Source organism: Thalia democratica, chromosome 4, assembly GCF_965202585.1.
Source record: "Thalia democratica chromosome 4, ktThaDemo2.hap1.1, whole genome shotgun sequence".
NCBI lineage: Eukaryota > Metazoa > Chordata > Thaliacea > Salpida > Salpidae > Thalia > Thalia democratica.
Window position 1 is genome coordinate 49767187 of NC_139168.1, and position 22550 is coordinate 49789736.

The 22550-nt window shown below is 28.4% G+C and overlaps 2 protein-coding genes across 2 annotated transcripts in view; one reads left to right on the forward strand and one right to left on the reverse strand.

Moving 5' to 3' along the window:
- LOC145833739 (rab3 GTPase-activating protein catalytic subunit-like) overlaps positions 1–5754 on the reverse strand; it is a 28079-nt gene extending 22325 nt beyond the window's left edge. The window contains exons 1-4 of the mRNA XM_082940898.1: positions 5656–5754; positions 1324–1559; positions 935–1102; positions 31–203 (exon numbers count right to left, since the gene is read on the reverse strand). Of these exons, the coding sequence (XP_082797024.1) occupies positions 31–203; positions 935–1102; positions 1324–1559; positions 5656–5658 (580 nt within the window). The 5' untranslated portion in view covers positions 5659–5754. The remainder of the gene's footprint in view (positions 1–30; positions 204–934; positions 1103–1323; positions 1560–5655) is intronic.
- Positions 5755–12841: 7087 nt separating this feature from the next.
- LOC145833427 (ciliary microtubule-associated protein 1C-like) lies at positions 12842–13432 on the forward strand. The gene has a single exon (XM_082940605.1). It carries the CDS (start codon positions 12842–12844, stop codon positions 13430–13432), a length of 591 nt encoding a protein of 196 aa, XP_082796731.1.
- Positions 13433–22550: the final 9118 nt, after the last annotated feature.

A 22550-nucleotide genomic window follows, 5' to 3' on the forward strand; every position in this document is an offset into this window, starting at 1 on the left:
TATGTTTTAAATTTTGTTTACTCAACAAACCTACATACAAACGATGCCAGCTTTCTTTAACTTGCATAAATAACGGAACATCACATGAAGTGTTGTGTAATGCAGTATTTACTGAACCCATCAAAAGATTTATCTTGGTGTAATTTATGGATTCATTCTTTTCTGAAGGTTGAAGGACCATAAAGCACCGTAAGCCATACCACCTACAACATTAACATTTAATCTAAATATCGACTACAACAAAAATTAAATTATGAATTAAAAGAGATTCTATGATTAAGACCATGACGAAAAATATATTTTTACTTTAAGTATAACATAATAAAATTAGCATACTATATTTACATATGAAGAAAATAAGTTTTAAATAAAAAAAGAAACAAGGTGTACGTTTATAATTTAAGAGAGAAAAATAAAATACTCCTAATCAAAAAGGATCAAGTATATAAAACAGTAATAATATATTCTTAGTTTCCTTGGTTATAATTTTCAATTTTTTTTATATATGTTATGTCTGTTTTAGTAATTAACCATTTTTTAACCAAATTAAGAACTTAAGGCCCGTTTTATAATAATGCTTTAATCTTTCATAAAAGATTAAGTGTTAGTTTTTCTAAAAAAAAGTCCAACCCCAATATAATATAGTTTATGCTAGCATTTTAAAATAAACAAACTTAAATTTCTTCATTTATTAGAAAATTAAACACAGTCTTTTAATTATTAAATAAATTATTTAAACATTCACCTTACAATATCAAAAACAAATTAAACTAGCTAAAATTATCAAACTAGTCATTTCATGTTTGTCAACAAATTAAAAAATATATACATATTGCATTGGTAATGGCAACTCTATTTAATAGAGAGTTAGGCAGAAAATATAACTAACATTTTTAATATCTTAGTATGTTTATTAAAAGCAGCCAAATTTAACCTGGCTAAACAATGGGCTCTTGGTGGAAAATCATTATCAATATTCATCATATCATCAGCATACTGAGGTAAAATTTTTTCATCATCTAAATCATCTGTTTGGTACTGTTCAGTGTTCTCTCTTTGCTTTAATCTATGAAGTGTTAGCTGAAACGCAACTGATGCAAACCTTTAAAGAAAAATGTTTTAGTAATTTGTTTTATTTACAAAAAATAGTTATTAAAAACAAATTAATAGAATTTTTTAACGCTTAAAAATTATATTTAAATGATTTTTTAAAATACTGATATAGCTACAAAAGAGAGAAATATTTTTTTTTTTTATATTACATAAAAAAACATATTTTACTATTAATAAGTTGATATTACAAAAAAAAAACTTTTCACAAACTTTACAACTGAGGTCTTAACTTCCCAATCTCCAGTAGCAAGTTCATTTTTTAAAAGTGGAATAAACTTAATGTAGTGATTTAATTGCCATTCTCCAACAATTTCTTCAATTTGTGCTGAGAATCGTTCCCAGTCTGTAACAGTTGTGAAATCTGTTATTTCAAATACTTCCTCATCTTGCTGAGTTGGATCATAAGAGGAAGATGATGATGTAGATATTTGGCTAGCTGTGAGAGCCTGAGATTTGTACAAAATTTCTTAGTTAAATGACAATAAAAAAGGTACTACTATAAGGATATAATAAAAAAATAGATACACATATACTTAAATAAGTTCATTGAAAAACTTAAAACACTCAGCTTATTTCTATGGGTAAGTTTAAAAAAAACTATTCTTTTTACTGGACTTTTCTTTAACTACAGTTTTTATTAAAATTATTTACAGGGTTGCCACTGGAGTCAAAAAAATTACACTGAATGATCTTAAACTTTCCTGAGTCAAACTGATATTTTTTTCTAAATTCTTTAAAAAAAAAAATTTCTAGCTCAAACCACTTGTACCTCTTAATCATTCTTCTTTTACGTAACAAAGAGAAAAGCCTAATATATATGCTTCTATATATAAACAATGAACTTTACCGCAAGATCAACAACAGCATCGGAGACAATCCTACGACCGGTTTTGTCCTTATTAGGACTCATCAGGCAGGAATAGTCGCAAGAAACTGCTATTGTGATCTTAAACAAGCGGGCTTAAGTACAAAGTAATGAAGCGACCATTTGTGGGTAAAGTTGAAAAAACTTCTATATAACAGTTTAATAAAATAATGTGAAATATTGTTTTTAAAGGTTTAACATTTAAATTTTAAATCTATTTAACTGGTTATTTAAAGCTTGTTAATAACTTAATGTAAGTATGGTAGTAAATTAGATTTACAATAAAACACAATTTAAATTTTTTTTTTTTTTAGAGTAGCTAAGGGCTAGCCACAAAACTAAAAAAAATAAACAGGCATTTCAAAATCAAGTTGTTGAACAAATTTGGATATATAAACCAAATATTGAAACTACATCAACTAAATCTCAGTTAATATCTACAGATCTTCTTGAATTTTTAAAAAATCTTAAAACTATCTTGAGTTTTTTATAAAGCATCAAAAATATCCTGAGTAAGCATTAGATTAAAAAAATCATAAAATCCTGAGTTTTAAAGGTTTCGAAATATGTGGCAACACTATAAGTAATGTATCTAAACTTTTGAGGAACTAAAAATAACATTTGAAATAAAATTTGGATAGATTTTTAACTTCTATATTTATCTACTTTTAAGTCTTATCAAACCATCTGGGCAAAATTATTTTTTATGTACATTTGGACCACATAATAAAAACCGGGGTACTATAACTTAAAGTGCAGCAGTTGTTCAACAAAATTTAGAACTTTTCATGGATTTTTTTATTCTTATACTATTCCAAAGCTAGTTTACTATTTCCAAAGTGGCAGCACAAACAAGTTAGAATATTCATAAACTAAAGATTAATGTTTTTTTTTTCAAAACTGGTTCAATAAAGCAGCATATGAAGTATATATTTTTTTTTATATAGATAAACATAATAATATTCTTTTAATACTAGATTTAAAAGGCATCATCTTTATTATAAGTTTAAATACTTTTTAAATATTAAGTTAACTTTCCTTAGAACTTTAAAAAAAACTTATAAAAAGCTATGAGATATTTTATAAGTATATATTTGAACAGCTTTTTTCCGGTGCATAACTTACTAAAAATAATTCTCGGCGATTGGGCAACATTTGTTTGTCCTGAGTGTGTTAAAAAATAATAAAACGGACAATTTTTCAGTCTTAGTGAGAGCGGAGAACTCTTTTCAATTGCATATTCTGGAAGCCTTATGTATTCAATCTTTAAGGCCCAGCTTATGTAAGCAGAAAAAGTTTGTTTACCAAACTAGACTTTTTAAATCCTTATATTAGTAATTTTAAAGTAATTAGTTTCTTGTTAATCTTTATTTTTAAGCATAGTTTTAATTTAAAATTTTTATTGCTTCTTTAATTAGATTGTTTTAATTCTACCGAGTTTTATTAGTATACCAAATTTGTTTAGCATTAGAACTTATTTAATTTTAAACATTTTATTATTACGTCATTTTATATCTTAAAACTGCAGTATAATTTTATTTCAATTTGTATTCATTATAATCCAGTAGGAAACAATTTCTGACGAGTCCTATTTGAAAGTACTTAAATAAATTTAAACAAAATGAAATGCATTCTGTTATATATTTTTAGTAAGTATATATTTATTACATACTTTCTACCTGTATTTTTAGATTTTGGTAATTAACTAGGATGATGTTTCACCATTATATCTAGTATAAGTTTCAAAACTACCATTAAAAGTACTTAAAGACCTTTTTTACCCTTCTTTATCAATTGTAAGTGCAATATCTAGTGTAAATTTCAGTTTATGATTATTGATAGAAGGCCACTATAAATAGTTATAGTTATTTAGTATTTAATAAAATTCACAAAAACACTAATAAATAATAGGACAAGTGTTCGTGCATTATTTTGAAATTATTATCATTATTATTCATAAATATTATAGATAAATGTGTTATTAAAAATTTAATGAGTACCTTATGCAGATGCAAACCTTTACGTATGTGTTTTTTTAAAGTGTTTACTTTATAGATGTATTTATTTTGTTAAAAGCACATTCTTAAGTTATGATTTAGAGCCTAAGTTTAATGAATATGAATACAGTTCCAGTTTGATAATGGTGCAACATCATCCTAGTTAATTACCTAAAATTTTTTATGTATGTGCTGATCTTTAAGTGTTGATGAAATAAAACTCAAAAATTTTTCAAAGTAATCATAGAATGTACACCTACAACATAAGGTCTTACATACTTAAGGGCATGGGGAGGTTAAATCACTTTCTCACAATTTAATCTTATTTTATTGAGTTTTAACTAAGCTACAAGTTGCTTTTTACATATTTTTTAAACTTAAAATAATTTTTGAAATATTGCTGGTCAAAGTCAAAGACAACAATAGGTTCTTTATAGGAGGCGCAAACTAAAACAGCAAATAGTTATAAATGACTAAAAATGTATCTAATCCTATGTTTTTGAGATAACTACCTCAAACTTTCAGAAAATGTTCCTTGCAATATTTAGAAAATCCTGTTAGAACAAAAATTTTAAAAATTAAAAACAAAAATTTTACAACAAAATAAAAATTGTTAATTTTTTTTACTATCCTGTAAGGAGCCTATTGTTGCCTCCTACGTTGACCTGCTATACCTCAAAAACTACTTTGAACTTTTAAAATCTGTAAAAAACAGTATCTCAATATAGGGGTTCTTGAGGGTAATAGAGAATTGAAAGGGCATATAGCGTATAGAAACATACATTTTAATACACAAATTCAATGAAAACTAATCTTTTATTTACATGAACTAAAAAAGCACAAAGATACATTATAACTTCATCACACTTTACTAAAACTACAGTTAAATACAAATGATCATAGAACACTAATAAGTATCTTAGAACTTAAGTAGAAATCATTAATTCTTCAATCTAACGTGTTTATAGCACAACATATTAGCACACTAGTTACTACCAAATGCCAAAAACTTTCAAAATGTTGTTTATTTTATATTAAAAGAAAATAAAATTTATATTTTCTTAAGTATTCATTGGAAAGAATTTAACTCCTTCGATCAAACATTGTTGTTTTTGAAATTGGAAAATTGTTTTGAGAAATCTTATAGAATGTTTATTTTTACAGAAAATTCCATATTTATTCACATGCTTTAAAAAATATAAAATAGCATGTTGATTTCATTACAGCATCTTGTAGTTTAGTTAAAACTCTATAAAATAAGATCAAATTGTGAAAAATGTGATTACCCCCTATACCCTTAATATTTTACACTTCAAATTACTTTAAATATGTTCCTTCTTAAACAAGATTGTAACGCTTTTAATTAAATTTACTTTAAATGAGTAGTGAAATTGATTAGTGTGGCTTGATCACATTGACCCAGTAACTCTCTTATCTGAATGTTGCAATATCAAAATCCAGCCACACATATACAAGAAATTATACTTAAAAAGTCATTTTTATCTACATTTTCAAAACTTATAAAACTTACTCAGTAAACAAAATACTTTATAATTTTTTCATCTTAATGAATTAAAAACATTAAGGTTGTGTTCAAAAAAGATAACTATGTTACAATTATTACAGATTCTTACACATTTTATACTAAAAATACACATACTTTTATAAAAATTTACTAACCATCTATTTAAGCTTGTTAGTTATTTTAATAAATAAAGATTTCTTTTTATACCCTGTAAATAAATACTAGTCAAATTAAGATAGATTGTAAATATATTTAGACTCATATAAAAAAATTTAGTTAATAATTTTAGGTACATACTAGCATTTATTTCTTCATATTAAGATTACTTAGGGGATTTTTTAGATGCCAAATATCACCCTATTGGGAATTTTTAATAGTTTCTTAAAGTAAAGGTTTTACTTTTGATTACGGTGTTAACCCAATTTAAACTAAGAACTAACTAAAATTGACTTTTAAAATTTTAATATTTGTTGAAAAAAAAACAATTTTTAATGATATTTAGTTTGTTTAAACAATAACATTTCAAAAAATAATTAAAAACGTTCAACAAACAATAATGTACATATAATGTGTTCTTTTTGTTTAATACACTACTTTTTGTTGCAAAGCTGGGTTGGAACTTGGAAGTATATTTGCCAGCAGGGTTTCTGAGTCTATAAATAAAGAATTCTGATTACTTAATGACCGTTTCTTTGAAATTTTAGCTTCAATTTTCTCGTTTAAATCAGACAGCTAACTTTTTTTTAAAGTTGCCTTTTAAATGCATTTGCAGATTTAGATTCAAATCACGCTATAAAGATTCTGAATGTAGTTTGTATTTTGTTAGTTCGCACAGTCGGTTAAACTTGCAAAACATGAGTTCGCACTTCGCACTGCTAATTAATTTGCACTTTTAACCAAAATATTTTAAAATACAAGTCTTTCAAGTTTAAATTAAACAAGCTTATTTTAGATAATAAGTTTTTGAACAGATTTGTTTAATTTGAAAAGTATAATAAGCAACTAATAAGTTTTACTTTTTCAGCTGCAAAACCCAGAGTAATTTTTACCTCAAGTCTTATTTTGACACCTGAAGGCAAAGACCAGATAGCCACGTCTCACAAAATCATAGTTATATACTGATTTAAATGCTGTTGTGTGTGGGACAATAGCTATATCGATCTAACAACAAGACAGCTTAAAAACGATCGAAGAACATATACTTGCTTGCATAGGTAAGTTTTTTATATCAGCTGAAAAAGAAAAGAAATCTGAGAAAATTAAGAATGCGATAAAAAGATTAGCTATTTCAAAACACTTGGTAAAAAATCAAATTTTTGCGAAAAATTTAATTTGGATAGATGTAAGATGGTTAAAAATTGTTGTTACGTTTTTTACTTGTTTAAAATGGAGGCTATATGTATTTTAAAGAAAACCTACCAAAAGTAATTTAATAGAAAACTTATGCAAAAATAATATTTTACAACTGAAAATTACAAAATCACTATTGTTACCCATACTAGGAGCCTCGCTGATTTCCTTCGAAATTGCCTCGGTCTCAGGCTCAACAATCTCATCAGATTCCAGGTTAGCAGTAGTCTCGGAACAACTTATTTCGGTGCGAGAACGGGTTCGCGGTGCTTTCAAGACTAATGCCTTTTTTAAGGGTTTTAAGGACATAATTATATAATTTATTTAACTAAATATAATGAAACTAAGTAATGTTGGTTTATTATGTACAAATAAACGCAATGACAGCTCACAATAAGTATAGACACTTAAAGTAACATTTAGAAGGAAAACGTGCTCTGGATTCCCTCCTTGACGTGTCACTGGTCTCCGGTCGCTCAGCTTCTGGCACTCGACGTTGGTCCACCTCGTTTACAGAACCTTGATGAACGTTGCGTGGTCTGTTTTCTTTTCCTTTCCGTAATCGGAGCGTGGCGATAAAATACGATATTAAATAGGCACGATGATATAAATATGTATAAATATTACAATGCAAATACAATAATGAGTAGATATGATAACATGAATATGTATAAATACTACGATAGAATTAATGTACAGTACGAAAACAACTTGTTCGTAGAAGTGTAGCCAAGGTTGACGCTCAGTCTGTGTGGGTTTAATTGCTAAGATGAATGTTCAATTTTATCTCCTTGAACGCTGTGACTCAATCTCGGAATCCAGCATAGGGTATTTGATGAAAGAGTACTTGCAGTACTTAGATTCTCGATGCCACAGAATGCGTGGGCTTCTTCGATTAGGTGGTTGTTGAAATCTTCTTGCTTGAAGATTGACGATAGTATCTTCTACCGAAAGTGGCGGTAGCTGTTATTTCTTTTGCGGAGCAGAGTGTCGCTTCGTGCTTGTTTCGAGGCGGATTGCCCGCTTCATGCTCTGATCGGGCGTATTTATAGATTTTGAATTCTTTTTCTAGAATTTTCCATAAATCACGCGATCTCTCATTTGATTCTCTCATTTTCCTGGACTTTGGACTGTAGATCACTTGATCTCTCATATTATTCTCTCATTTTCCCTTAGCCACACCCATAAACAAGCTATTTCCAGTTCAGTCAAGAAATCAAAGACAACAATCATTTTAACTAGCACTTATTTTGTTTGTGAAAAATAGTTTTTTTTTGGGAATTAGTTTTACTATATTTATTTGTTGTTTTTTTTAAAGAAAAATATAACATCAAGTGAAAAACATTAATTCCTTTAAATTATCAAAATTTTGACGCAAGGCAAAAGATTTTGCACAAGTGTCCTACACCACAATAAACTTAAAAATATAGAATACATTGAACTTTAGGAGAATATTTTTATAAGTCGGCAGAAAAAAAAAATTGTTTCTTTGTTTAGGCATTCCTTTTAGTTCAAAGTATACATAACGGCGTTAGCTTCTTATAAGCACTGTCTACACACCTGGTTATTACCACCGGCTATATGCTGGTTCATTTTAACTTGTCCGAAAAACATTTCTTAGTCAATATTTCTACAATGAATTTAACTTAATGAAGGTTTGTTTAAATAAAAACTTATGGAAAGAACTTTTACAAACGTAGCTTTTATATTTAACCGCTTTTTTACGTAAGGTTTTTGACATGTTACCTGTGCATAACAACAAATCTGGTATGTTTTATTTAATTATATAAAATAAGTTGTATAAATATTTTGAGCCTTTCAACTCCAATAATAATAAATAAATATCGAGTCGCTAAACGAGTAAATTGCATTAAGCCATTATTGTTAAAAATAGACACAACCAAAAACTAATAACAAAACAAATAATGATAAAAGTCTATGTAACTGCAAATCTAAAAAAAGCAGCCGGTCAGCAATAAATGTTGCCTACTAAATGTAGTCTACCAAGCAAAAGTTTATATATCTGATATTTTTCATAGATCATATTTAGATTCAACTAAAAGAATGTTCAAAGCAAGATATCATGAGTACACAACTACTTTCTCTAAGACTAGTTAAATAACTGCACACTATTACCAAACTACTTGTGCACAGTTGACCAGAATCGCGCTGAACTAGATATAGGCTTATGCACCCTAAAAAACTTATGTAACCGTACCTTAATCTTGTTTAATTTGTGAATTATAATATATTTGAAGTACTAAAAAGTTGTTTTATACTTTAAACCAAAAGTCTGAAGATTTGATGGTTATTAAAGCTAAAAAAAGTGGGTAGCTGTCTAAATTGCACGAGTGCACAAAATTACACGAAGATACTTTTGCACGAAGGGTCACTTTTGCTTGAAGACACTTTTGCACGAGCAGACAATTTTTCTCGGGGACAATTTTTTTTTTTTTTAATAATTTAATAATTTTTTTTTAATATTTTTTTTTTACTATCACTGTTACCCCTAACCAGAGTTGGTAAAATGCTAATAGTTACTATGGTAATTCAGCAATGAAGCGTATAAACTTTGGTTTGTTTTAAGTTAGTAATTTCACGCTCGAGTAAACAAAGCAGAGCTTTTTAACATGTCTGCCCCTAACCTACCCTCGGTCGGTAGCTTTTTTTTAATAGCTTTTTGCTTTTTATTTATTTTTCATAATAGTTTTTATTATTTTTTTTTCTTAAAATCACTGTTACCCCTAACCATTACCCTCGGTCAGTATTTTTTTTTAAATAATATTTTAGTTTTCATTTAATGTTTATTTATTTTTATTTTTTCTGTATTTTTTTACTCTCGTGCAAATATGTAAGTGGTGAAAAATTGACCTTTGGTGCTAAATCGTCTTCGTATAATTTTGTTCCCTCGTGCAATTTTGTACCCTCATGCAAATTTGGCTTTGTAAAATTTTTTGCACTCGTGCAATTTTGTTCTCGAGCAATTTAGTCCCCTCGTACAATTTAGTAACCTCGTGCAATTTTTTCTTCGTGCAATTTAGACCCGTTCCAAAAAAAGTATATCACGAGAAAGTAAAACTTTTAGCTTAAAATGAAAATTGTTACCTATTTTTTAAGATATCATTACAACAAAATTTATTTTGATTAAACAAAGTATTTGTGCCATTTGAAACACTGTGTGACGTGTGTATATTAGGGTATTATGTAATGATTATATCTAAATAAGACATCAATATTAAGATCAATAAAAAGTTAGCAATAAAAATAGAAAAAATAGTTGCAAAAAAAAATTTTTTAATTATCAAAGACAACATGTCTAATAATTTATAACCTTAGTATTCTTATTTCAAGCAATCAAACATAATATATTTACTAAAAATTGAAGTATAGTGTAATGAAATCATTATTTCATTTTATAATTTTAAAGCGTGTGAATAGATATGGGGTTTTTTGTAAAAATAAAAACATTCTCTAAGCTTTCTTAAAACAGTTTTCCCAGTTTCTAAAACAACATTTTTAATTTGAAGGAGTTAAGTTCTTTCTAATGAATACGTAAGAAAAAAAAATTCTTTGATTTTAATATAGAATAAACAACACTTTGAAAGTTTTTGGTGGTTCGGCAGTAATTGGTGAAGGCGATGTGATTTAGTATATTTTATTACAAACAGGTTAAATTTAAGATGCTTCTCTGACTTAAGCTCTAAGATACTTATTAGTAAACTTAGATCATTTGTGTTCAATTGTAGTTTTAGTATAGTGTGATGTAGTTATCTTTGTACTTTTTAGTTCATGTAAATAACTAATTAGTTTTCATTCGAGTTTCAACCTATATGTTTCTATACCCTTTCCATTCTCTATTTCTTATAGAAAACCCCTATATTGAGACAATAGTACTTAATAAAAATATGTTACATCAAAATATTAATTTAAATTTTTAGCTTATATGCTAAAAAGCTGGATTTTCTTATTAATCTAATCTTCTACAACCAACGTTTTAAAAAATGCATATTTATACATATCAAGCAATTGAGGATGATACGTTAGTTGTTTAATTGCTACTGTAGTATTAACGGCAAAAAACAATGAAACACTACTTTTTTTAATGTAATTTATGTTCTTTTTGATTGAAACTTCAATTTAAACTGATTAAACAATATTTTTTTTAATTTTTGGCAAAATATGAACAAAAATTAGTTCATTTCCTAAAAAATCTATATTTTTATAAGTTTTTTTCCTTAGACGTTTATTTTCAATTTTTAAAGACATAAAAGTTTGACCTCTGAAAAATTCCTTCAGTTCGTCTAGCATCAACTGGCATAAATTATGTTCTAAACGGAGTTTTGAAAAAGGGCTTGAAGCTTTAAAAACGCTTGGGTCTCTGCTTTTTAAGTACTTATTCTTAAAGAAAAATTCAAAAGATATTATCAGTATTAAAAACATACATTTATCTTATATTAATGTACATATAAATATTGAGTTACTTTTTAGATCTTGAGAACTCAGTGGAAGTGTGTTAACTTGTTTAACACACAAAAACATATTTCAGTTTAATAAAGAAAAGTACTGTGCAAATCATTTTTATTACATGTTCCAGCGAACTTGCTTCGCTAGGATCTGTATTAATAAACGATTAGTTTGAAATTTTGAATATTTATTTTTAATATTTTAATTTTTAAAGTTTACTAGTTAAATTCCTTTGGTTTTGAGTTTATTAGTCATGTAATAATTTTTACAGTATTCCAAGTGTTTTATAATTTTCTCTACATTAATTTTAACCAACACATTTCCTGGATAAGACATTAAAAGGTGTCCGTGGTCTCTCAATAACCAAAAGCTTTTTCATGCACCATGTCCTAGAACCAAATATTTTGAGCGTCTTTTTTTCTCGTTCAATAAACTGTAATTTAATTTTTATGTTTAAAATAACGCTCAATTTTTTTAAAAATAAACCTTTTTCATTTCAAGCCATTTTATACTGCATAGTAGTAGAGTTTTAAACTTAACCATAACAACCAGTAATAATTTTTGCTGTATGTATTTGTACAATGATCTAAAACTCCACACCAACTTTTATTTATTGTTGCACAATAATCTATTTAGCCATTATAAAGTATTAAAAAAACTACCGTGTTTTTACAATTTTCTTAATCTTATCATAATTTAACGAGTAGCTTGAAAGTCATGCAAGTCATTAGCGTAAAAGTAGCAATTCATACTTGCAGAGTCAGCAAAAGAAAGCTTTTTTTCATGTTATTTTAGTTTGAGTTATTAAAATTTGTATATTTAATTATTTTTCAAGTTTAGGTAAGGTGGTAAGGGTATAAATTAAGGTGGTAATGGTACAAATAAGGGTATAAATTGAAAATAATTAAAAAAAAAAAAGCTAACTCAGCAAATATGCAAAATATTTGCTACTTTTATGAAAATATTTGCATGATTTTCAAGCTACCCAATTTAATTGCATCTAAATAAATTTTTGCATAATTTTTCATTTTATAATTTTTTCGTTACAGTATTGCAATTTGAGAATTCGCTCAGCGGTGAAACTTAGTAATTGCCAGAACATGAAATAAAAATTAATTTATATTATTATCTTCAACTTGCAATGATTTCTCCGTAATTTTTTTAACAAATATTTACCTTTCTATTTTTATAGTGACGTGTAAGTATCTAGGATACAAAAAACACTTCAATTTTTTCGACTTCCTTTTTTTACTTTTTTGTTGTTTAGTTTTAGTTTTTGTATAAGTTTGTTTATGTTTAGTTGTTGTACTTGTAAATGTCACTTTTTCGATGGAATACAATTATAAAAAAGGTAGGCCTAAAATATTTGCAGAGTATTCAATTCCTGGCCCGAATAAATACAGACTACCGGATTTAATCGGATATACAAACCACGATCAAACTTTTAAAACAGGGCCTGCTTATACTTTTAGAGGGAGAGGAAAAAGTTTTTTTTCTTCTACAAAATGTGAGAAACCTGGACCTAATATGTATGATTTAAAGTCTTATATGACTCGCTTTGGTAGGGTCAGTGCTCCTTCAGCTAGAATTACTAATAGACCTCAAAATGGAAAAATTAATGGTGGACCGAGCCCACTTTCCTATCCTCACGAAAAGCAGGGGCTTATTGGTTACAAAAATTCCCCTGCTTTAACTATGAAGTGGAGAAAGAACTCTGATAAACTTCAGCCGTTACCTGCAAATAATCAGTACAAACTACCACCGTTAGAACTCGGGCTTTCTTCACCTAATCGTGTAAATGTTCCAAAATATAGTATTTTGGGTAGAATCAAAGATGAAATAATCCCATACCGTAGTCCAGGTCCAGCTGCATATGATATTAGTTTAAAAAGAAATACAGCTCCAGTTTTTACCTTTCATGAAAGAACAAAAGTTATCCGAAATAGACCAGTCGGTCCAGGTCCAGCAAAATATAACTTAAGAGATTTACCTTCGAATATTTACAAAAGTTCGCCGAGGGCTAAATTTGGAATTCGACATTCTACATTCCAGTACTTGCCTCCGTACTTCAAAAACAAAAAAGAGGAGACTGTTAAAAGTATTCTCATTGAAGACTAAATCTTTTTTACAAAAAGTATACCAAGTAGAAAGTGAAAATTGTTTGTATGTCCAAGTTTTGTTAGTGCATAGCATTTAAATAAAATCAAAATCTTGAGTTTTTTAGTGATTTTACAAAAATATTGTAATTTAAAAGATAAAAATTAAATATGTGAAAATAGACATCTTTATGAAGCTTACATTATTTACTATAAAAATATAACTTTAAAACAATTTTACAGCTTGAACTAAAATGTTGTAGTAAACTATAGCTAGTAGCAGTAACTTAAAGTCCGTTTTTTACATAACAGTTATTAATAGCTTGCAAAAGTTTTACAGCTCTTTCATTATTAGTGAGTTCAAAAGTAAGTTTATAGAAAAAAAACGAAAAACGAAGACGCTCAAAAAACTTTTTGTCCAAGGATCTGGGTGCATTGCACAAAAAAACCTCTCGGTCATCGAGTCACACACCACATTTTAATAAAAATAATAATGAGCTAAAAAGTAAAGACGTAACAGACAAAATTTAAACTCTTAAGAAGGAAAATTATAAGGAAATAAAAATTAATGACCCTTAGTAAAAAAAACAAAATGCAATATCATATAAAACTAAGTCTGTTGTAGTACAAAGTTTCATTCTTCATAGTAACGCGAAACTATAAAAAAATTATTTTAAAAGAGTGTGGGATTTTTGTTAGAGTTATGTAAATAGTTCTAAAAACTTACTCAGATTAATTTTTATAAGTTACGAGTTCCTTTGAACAAACTTTTGTTTTAAAATAAACTTTGTCAAACTTAATGATGCAAAAAAAAAACAATATCAAAAGATTAAACTACTATTTTATTAGTGTGAGCTTTTCAGTAAATTAGTTTAAAAATATAAAAACTTAACCTGAGAGTACGTTTAGTTTATCTTATTACATTTAAATTTGTTTTGTACTGTAGTTTTAACAAAACACTTTGATTTCCGTTTTGATTTTTTCGGCAGAGATGACTGTAAATCGAGGTTTTCAAAATGGGAAATATTTTTGGCGAAAAAAATCAATTTGGGCGCATTTAGCAGGTCAGCTGACAATAAATGTAGTAAATATGCACAAGATTTAAAATTAATGGGAACTTTTTATTTTTCATTTGTATAATCATAATCTTATCACAATGTTCAGCTTTTTTTAGACACAGTTTGATAAAAAAGAATAAGTTTTACTTTTGTAAAAAATACTAAAACTACATAATGTTTCAATCAGTAGCTTAATCTTGAAATGTATATTATTCATACTAAAAGATTTTTATGTACTTAAAGATACTTCAGCTAACTAAAGTTGAACTGATTTTTGTAAATGCGTTATTGTTGAATACTATCTAATTAAACTCTTGTACGTGCTAAGTTTGTTATTGTTTTTTTTACTGAACTTTTATAGTAGTAATTAAAAATCTAAAGTCTATAAAGTAATCTAACCGTAATAAGAAATATTTCTACAAAAAAAATGCTACAAATTCTTACTGTTGATTATTTGCCTGTTTTGAGTTACTGTAAAAATTAGAATTATGTGTTTTTTATAACATTACTAAAAACAATTATAATAAATATAAACGCACAAGAATAATGTTTGAGCTGAAATATCTAGCTAAAAGTAGCTTGATAAAAAAAAAAATTTTTATTTTCAAGCCTTAAAAGTGGGTAATTTGGTCAATTATTTTAGGAAGTCCTACTTTATACTAGCACAGATAGTTTTAATGAAGTTAGAAGTTACGAATCAGCGATGAATCTTGTATTTAACATTATTATTTCTTTTAACTTATCGTGTTTACATAAACAACAAGTTAAAATTTTTTTTAGCAATATAACTATTATAATAAATTACAGTTAGAGATATTAATGAATTTAAAAATTGAAGAGTATTCGCTTGTGTTTATCTTTGTCTATAATTTTATGATTACAGTAATTTTATTATTCATTACACTTTCAAATTAAGCTATGGATATATATTTTTGTAGTAAGCAGAAGTACACTTTTTTATTTAAAAAAACGTGTTAAAAATTATAAATTATTGTTATATATAAAAAAAAAGATAATTAAAAACCTTAATGAAGCTACTGATTTAAAAAAGAAAAAAAATTAAATACGTTAAAACAAAAAACTAAGTAATTACTGCTTAATTATTTATTAAAGTCAGTGTTTCTCAAAGTGTGTATAGAAATCATTTTACTACGCACAGAAACTAAGATTGGTAGATTTTTTTTTAACAAGTCTTTATTATAAATAAATTTACTTTCAAAAGCTAGTTTTCGATAGTTCTTTATAAACCTCTGCTAAAATAATTGGGTCGTCTGATAACACATTGTGTAGGTCAGATGCTGTAGTTAGCTCGGGAATACTTGCTCGAGTAAGTTTACTAGCACTCGAAGCTTTTTCAGCTGTTTGTGCACGCGTTGCGCGCTTGGTAACCACTTTAGATATGCTACTATCTGACAAAGATAAAGTTTATTGCTAGTAATACATAGTCGATATCAACGGTTAGTCTACCGGTTATAATAAATTAGGTAATATTTACTTAAACTTAATCTACAAAAAACCTTAATATCGTCTAATTTAGTGGTCTTCACGGTAATTGAAATCTTTATACACTAAACTGTAGAAAAAAAATTTGTATACCCAAGCTCAAACTTCTAAAAAAAAAGTTAGTAATCTTTTTATTTCAGCCCTAATATCTGGTGTAAGCTTTGAAATACCTCTTAAATATGCCTGAAACTTTTTTATACCTTTTCACTTTTCATCACAAACTCCAGAACATCTATAATAGATTCTGCTCTCGTGCACTAAAAAATTAACTAATTTGGTGTACACTAGTGTGAACTGCGTGAAAACCACTGATCTTGTAAGTTTTTAACATTTTCCGAAATATCTAGTTAAAGTTTCAAACTTCCCCTCAAATATGCCAATGACTTTTATTTTAGTCTACATAAAAACTTTGGAAACCTGTTTAGAGCTGCTAAGTAGTTTAAATGGGCGTGTACGAACTGGATGTATTTGACCTAAATTCGTTTCTCGAGAACTCGTTTTGAAGTCGATGTTTAGATTCAAGAAAGCAAGCATTTAAGTATAACGACTAAAGATTGCCTGGAACGTAAACAAATATCCTTATTGGTTGAGTTTATTCACAAACTATTTACAAGAATGACAAAATCTGTACAACAAAACGTAATGAAAGCTAGGTAAATAGTTATATATCTTTCCCCAGATTTTATCTACAAAGAAGTTGAAATAACATATTTAGCTAGCAAAACAAATCATTTACAAAAATTGCAAACTTAAATACAGTTTTCAGTGCTAAAATCAACATAATTAAACTCAAAAAGAACATAAACCACTAAAATGTTACAGTTACGTAGTTTACAATTGAATAAAATCCTTAATTTAAACTTCTGTTTAAACAGGTTTATGTGTACCACTTTCGGCATCGTAAATCCTTCTCCGGGTTCTTACACAACCGGAAGGACGCATTTTATTCTCTGGCAAAACTCCATCGTCAACAAAATCTTTTTCAGATAACCTAGATTTATAATTAAGATCCAAACGAGACAATACACCATTTCTCTGCTTTGTAGAGGATTGGCTTTCATCTATGCAATTTGAGTCCTAGGGTGAAAGAAGGTAGTTTCAAAAGGTTTTGCGTTGCAAATCTTGCCAAAGTTATCTCCAGCTTTGAAACATATTCATTTCTGGAAGCACACGACATCAAAATTTTCCTTAGAATTTCTTTTCTCATCATTACCAGACAGTGACATGATCACTCATGACAGACTTCTGCAGTGGTATGTTTGCTTTTCTCAGATAAGGGATACTACTTCGAGATTTGCAACCTGGAGGATTAAACTTTATTAGAAACTTGCAATTTCGTACAGTTAAGCGACCTGATCCATCAATCTTCAGTGCAACATATAGATGTTAGTCTTTTAGTTCCACTATTACTCCACTTTTCCCCGCTTTTTAGGAAAGTTACCTGTTTGGTTTTGTATCATGACATGACCACCGCAATTCAGTGGGGTAACGATTTTGTGTGATAAATTAAATTTTCGAGAGACTTAACATAACGAGACCTAAGAGCTACTTCCTTTTTACTCCATGCGTTACACCACATGTTTAAGATTTGCGGGTTATTTTAAGCTATAACACTCTTTCTGATGTAAGGTAAATGAGTCCTTTAAATTTTGTCTTCTGTGCAGGATCTGTGCAGGGGATAGTTTGCATCCTGGATCAGGAGTATTTCTCTGCGTAAGTAAAGCTTGTACAATTCTGTCATTATTTAGTTTACCATTTGAACCAACATTTTCCATTAACAATCGCTTAGTGGCCTTTACTGCTATTTTTGCCCTACCGTTAAACACAGGATGATATGCAGATGACATACGATGGTGTATACCCCATCGTTTTAGAAAATTTTTGGTAAATTTTGCAGAAAACTCTGTACCTCCATCTGAAGATATTTTAATTGGAACACCAAAAGTGAAAAAATACAACACTAAGCTTTACATAGCCCTTTTGAACCAGAATCATTTGTACCTAATTTGATTCTTTGTTGTTCTGTCCAACCTGAAAGTCTGTCAGCAGCTACAAAATAATACCACCCTTTGAAACAAAATAATCACAAACAATTGACTCAAAAGGAATTTTTAGAATCAATAGTTCAATTGAAGGTAGGCGAAGATTGCTTAGTGCAATTAAGTTACAACTATTGCAATTTTCCCGACAACCTTTGTCATTTTTTATTCCCAGCCATGCAATTCTAACAGTTGGTTGTCTTTGGTCTCTTGAAAACCAGCTTGAATATAATGGATAAGTTTCATCATTTGTTTATCTTTCAAGGTTTATTTTTTAACTCGGTCGAAAGTCACAGCTTGAAAATTGTCACCTACTTGATTACTTGCAATGATACACTCACTGTCTGGTAAACGAGAACAAGTCAAAATTGCACAAAGACAAAATTGCAGAGGTTACTAAATTGCATGAGGGGTCTAAATTACACGAAGATACTTTTGTACAAAGAAAAACTTCCACAAGGGAATAAAATTGCACATAGACAATTTTGCACCAAGGGTCAATTTTTCACGGATGTTCATTTTTGCATGAGAGTGAAAAAAACATATATAAAATAAACAGAAAAAAAAAAAAAGTAAAAGATAAATTAATAAAAAACAAAAAGAAAAAAAAAGTTACCGACCGAAGGTAAGGGTTAGGGGTAAGAGCAATAGTAAAAATATAAATTAAAATGTATCTCATAAAAATTATTATAAGAAAAAAATAACAATTAACAAAAAAATAATTAATTTAAAAAAAAGCTACCGACCGAGGGTAAGGGTTAAGTGTTAGGGGTAATAGTGATAGTAAAGAAAAAAAAAATCACCCGTGCAAAAATGTCCCCGTGCAAAATTGTCTTCGTTCAAAAGTATCTTCGTGCAATCTTGTCCCCTCGTGCAAATTTGACAGCTACCCCTGGTAAACGTATCCCAGCTAAAATTTCAGAAGCACTTATCTCAACTTCATATTTTGTTTTATAAATGGTTTCCACTGGATGACGTGACATTGCATCTGGGTCAATATGAATTTTCAAAGGTGGACCTGTCGTTTCTGGAAGTAATTGGTGAGTAAATTTATTAAATGTAGATGATTCGTACCTATTTTAAGCCACTCTCTCAACTTTTGATTGTTTGCAGGAATGCAAGCAAATGGCAATTCCTTTGGCCTATCAGGGGGAGGAGTTCTAGGATAACAATTACAAGTTTGCAATTCTTCATGGACAGTACAGGATTCAATGGTCGCACCAATGCAAGGAAAATCACGCCTTATTATACCAAATTTTATGAAGGAATTTTTTGAAAGAAAAAAACCTGCCAATACATGGGCTGATATATACCATTTCTTTTACTATATGAACTTTCCCTTTTATATCTTTAGCAATCAATTCCATAAAGATACCTAGTTGTCCTAGAACCTGGTGCACGAAAAAACCTTTTGGTTATCGAGTCGCACACCACGGATACCTTTCAACGTCTTATCCAGGACAAGTTTATCTATAGAAGCCTTTAGTTGAATTGTTGGATGTTTCAGTGATACTGGTACTGATTCTTTCCATCCAATCAAAGGATTAAAGACGTAGTGATCAAATCGGTCTACATTGATACTATCATAAACAAAAATTACAAATCAAAATTTTGCGTATATGATCCACTAACCAGAAGAGTATTTGTCTCATCTGCACAATTTGTTGTCAACTTGATAATCTTTTTTCCTGGACTTTATCAGCATTGTTTACAGGTAGAACACTCAATGTGCTTATTATTTTTTCTACTCCAAACAAATGTTCTAGATATTTTATTACATACGTTACAAGTTATTTTACCACTTGGTATTTTTGTAGTTTTCCTTAAGGATTTGTATGAAAACTGAGACCGTATAGTAGGTTGTGTCATTGCATCACGTGCCAACTCTTTTGCTTCAATAAAACCAACTGTCTCGTTGACATCTTCCTCGTCTAGACTTCCCCTCCTAACTCCTCTTTGCGGATACCCACATCTGCTAGACCAGTTACCATAACATCTTTTAGGATAATGTCTATTAAATCTATTACTTGATTACAACCATCCTTTGGGTAAGTACAGGTGTAAGATCATGTACTGGCTTTTCCCTTCAAACGGGCAGCAAATGATCTAGTGCTTTTAGTCAAATCCTGACTTGTACTAAGAAAGTTTGATCTTCTTACAACAACTGAAATCGGAATGACTGCAAGCTGCTTGATCATCCTTAAAAGCTCTTGCTTACTTAAATTTACTTCATCTTTATGTCCCTTCAGAATAGCATCGCCTAGATCTTACTCACAGCACTGGTACAGTTGACCTCTGTCGTCTCCGTGCTGTCTTTTAAAATAGTCTACTTTTGCACAAACATGTTCCAACCTTCTTAGTTGCAGTCTCTCCCTATTCGAGGACGGTCCATCTATGAAGGCTTTGGTTTTGAAGATCTTGCATTAATGTTAACATAGTTGTAAATGATAAGCAATGATGCAGCTACAGAAGCATTGACATCTGGTTTTTCACATGTGCAACTCTCAAGAGGGCATTAAACCACAGACATTCTTGATTCCCTTCAGCAAGGTTTTATCATAAGTAAATATCTTTCTTGGTTGAGTTTATTTATCAACTAGTTACGAAAATAATAAAATATGTACAACAAAACATAATGAAAGCTAGGTAAATACTTATACAGGACAAAGTTGTTAAGTATAACTAGTCGTGCTCGTTCTTAAAATGTTTAACGGACAGTAAAATTTTATTTTTCAAAGTTCTCTTAGAACGAAAACAAGCAGCCGATCTTACAGCCTTAACTAGCTTGAGTAGAACACATACAAATATAAGCGATAAATCATATAAGAATAGTTTTAGTATTCAAATAGCGTATATTAGAAAGTCAAAAGTGCAAAAAATAGTAGTTTTACTACTAAAGATTTTGAAAATTTGGAGAACACCTGATACATGTCATTGGTTCATTTTTTGGTTTACAAAATTCTGTAAATACTCAAGTTATTCATATATTCAAAATAAAGCTACTAACATACGTGTAAAAAATTAACTTATTGAAAACATTTTTACATAGTAATAAAGCAAAAAAAAGTCTCCGCACACGTTATTTAAAACACTGCTGTAAATATTTACTCAAATTTTTATAAATGCTAGCAAAATAGTTTTAGTCGTAAAATTTATGCAGTCATAATTTAAGCTAATTAAATGATTTAAAAACTGATAAAGTTTTACTTAACACTTAAGTAAATTAAAAAATTCAATTCAATGGTGCAATAAGTAGTCTAATTTACTATATTAAACTATTATATAAATCATAAAAAAAAACAATATGAATTTTAAATTAGAGTTATATAATTAAATAATATTTTAGTAAGTTGAAATTATGAATTTATAGTTGGAATTACCTACTGTTTACAACAAATTTATATTTTTACTGTTATTAGTGCAATAAAGTTACGTTTTACGGAACGGGACACAAGTGCACGAGCGTCACTTTTACACGAAACATTAGCTTTGCACAAGCTTTAACTATTCTAAATCAAAATATTTTATAATTCAAAACTTTTTTTAACCGTTGTTTTCCGATAATGCAAAAACAGTTTGTTGTTAATTTTTAACTGAACTTTTTGACAAAAAAAAAGTGTCAGTTCGTGCAAAAGTGATGCTCTGCAAATTTTCGACACCTACCCAAAATTTATACATATTATAATTTAGTCAATTAGTTTTATTATATAAGTTATGTGGATTGCACATTTAAATCAACAATGATTAAAATCAGGAGTACCTACGTTTAATAAAAGCCCTTCTAAAACACCTTAAAAACATAGTTTAGATCAGGGACTACCAGCATTTTTGATTTGTCAGATTTACTGAAAAAAATTCTTCGCGTGACAGAGTATCTTTGAATTTTTTTGATGTGAAACTTATTTATGGCAGCAAATATAGTCTGAAATAAACGTAAAATAGGCAGTTTAGTTTACTCACAAAAAAAGAGGAATTATGACTACTTTTGTTCTAAGAAAATGTATAAGTTTTTTTATCAACTTGAATTGTTTTTCAACTAAAGACTTGTCGCGGACCAGTTTACCAACCCTTAGTACAGATTGACAATAAATTACATCATTGCAAACACACTTTCGGTATTTAGAAATAGTAATACTAACAAAAAAGTTAAGTTTATTTTCTAGTTGTGTTACAAAGTTAAAACTTTGATTAATGTTTTGCTATTAAAATACAAAACTAATAGCTACAAAAAGTACACAAGTAGTGTGTTAATAAAGCTAGCTTATACAAAAGTATAGTTTAAAGGTTCTTCAATACCTTTATTGTTTCATATTCAAGTAATTAATTAAAGTTCTACTTTTAGAAATAACTTTTAACTTTATAAAATAGAAACAAATTTTTAAATCTTCATTACAAAGACCGTTTTCTATTATAAGTTTTCCTCATATTTTTTGTTAATATAAGCTAAACACTAGAATAACTAAATTAAAAATGAAAAAACTAAATGTATAACCTTAATATATTGCATGATTTAATTGAGTTTGTGTCTATAAAACTGTTT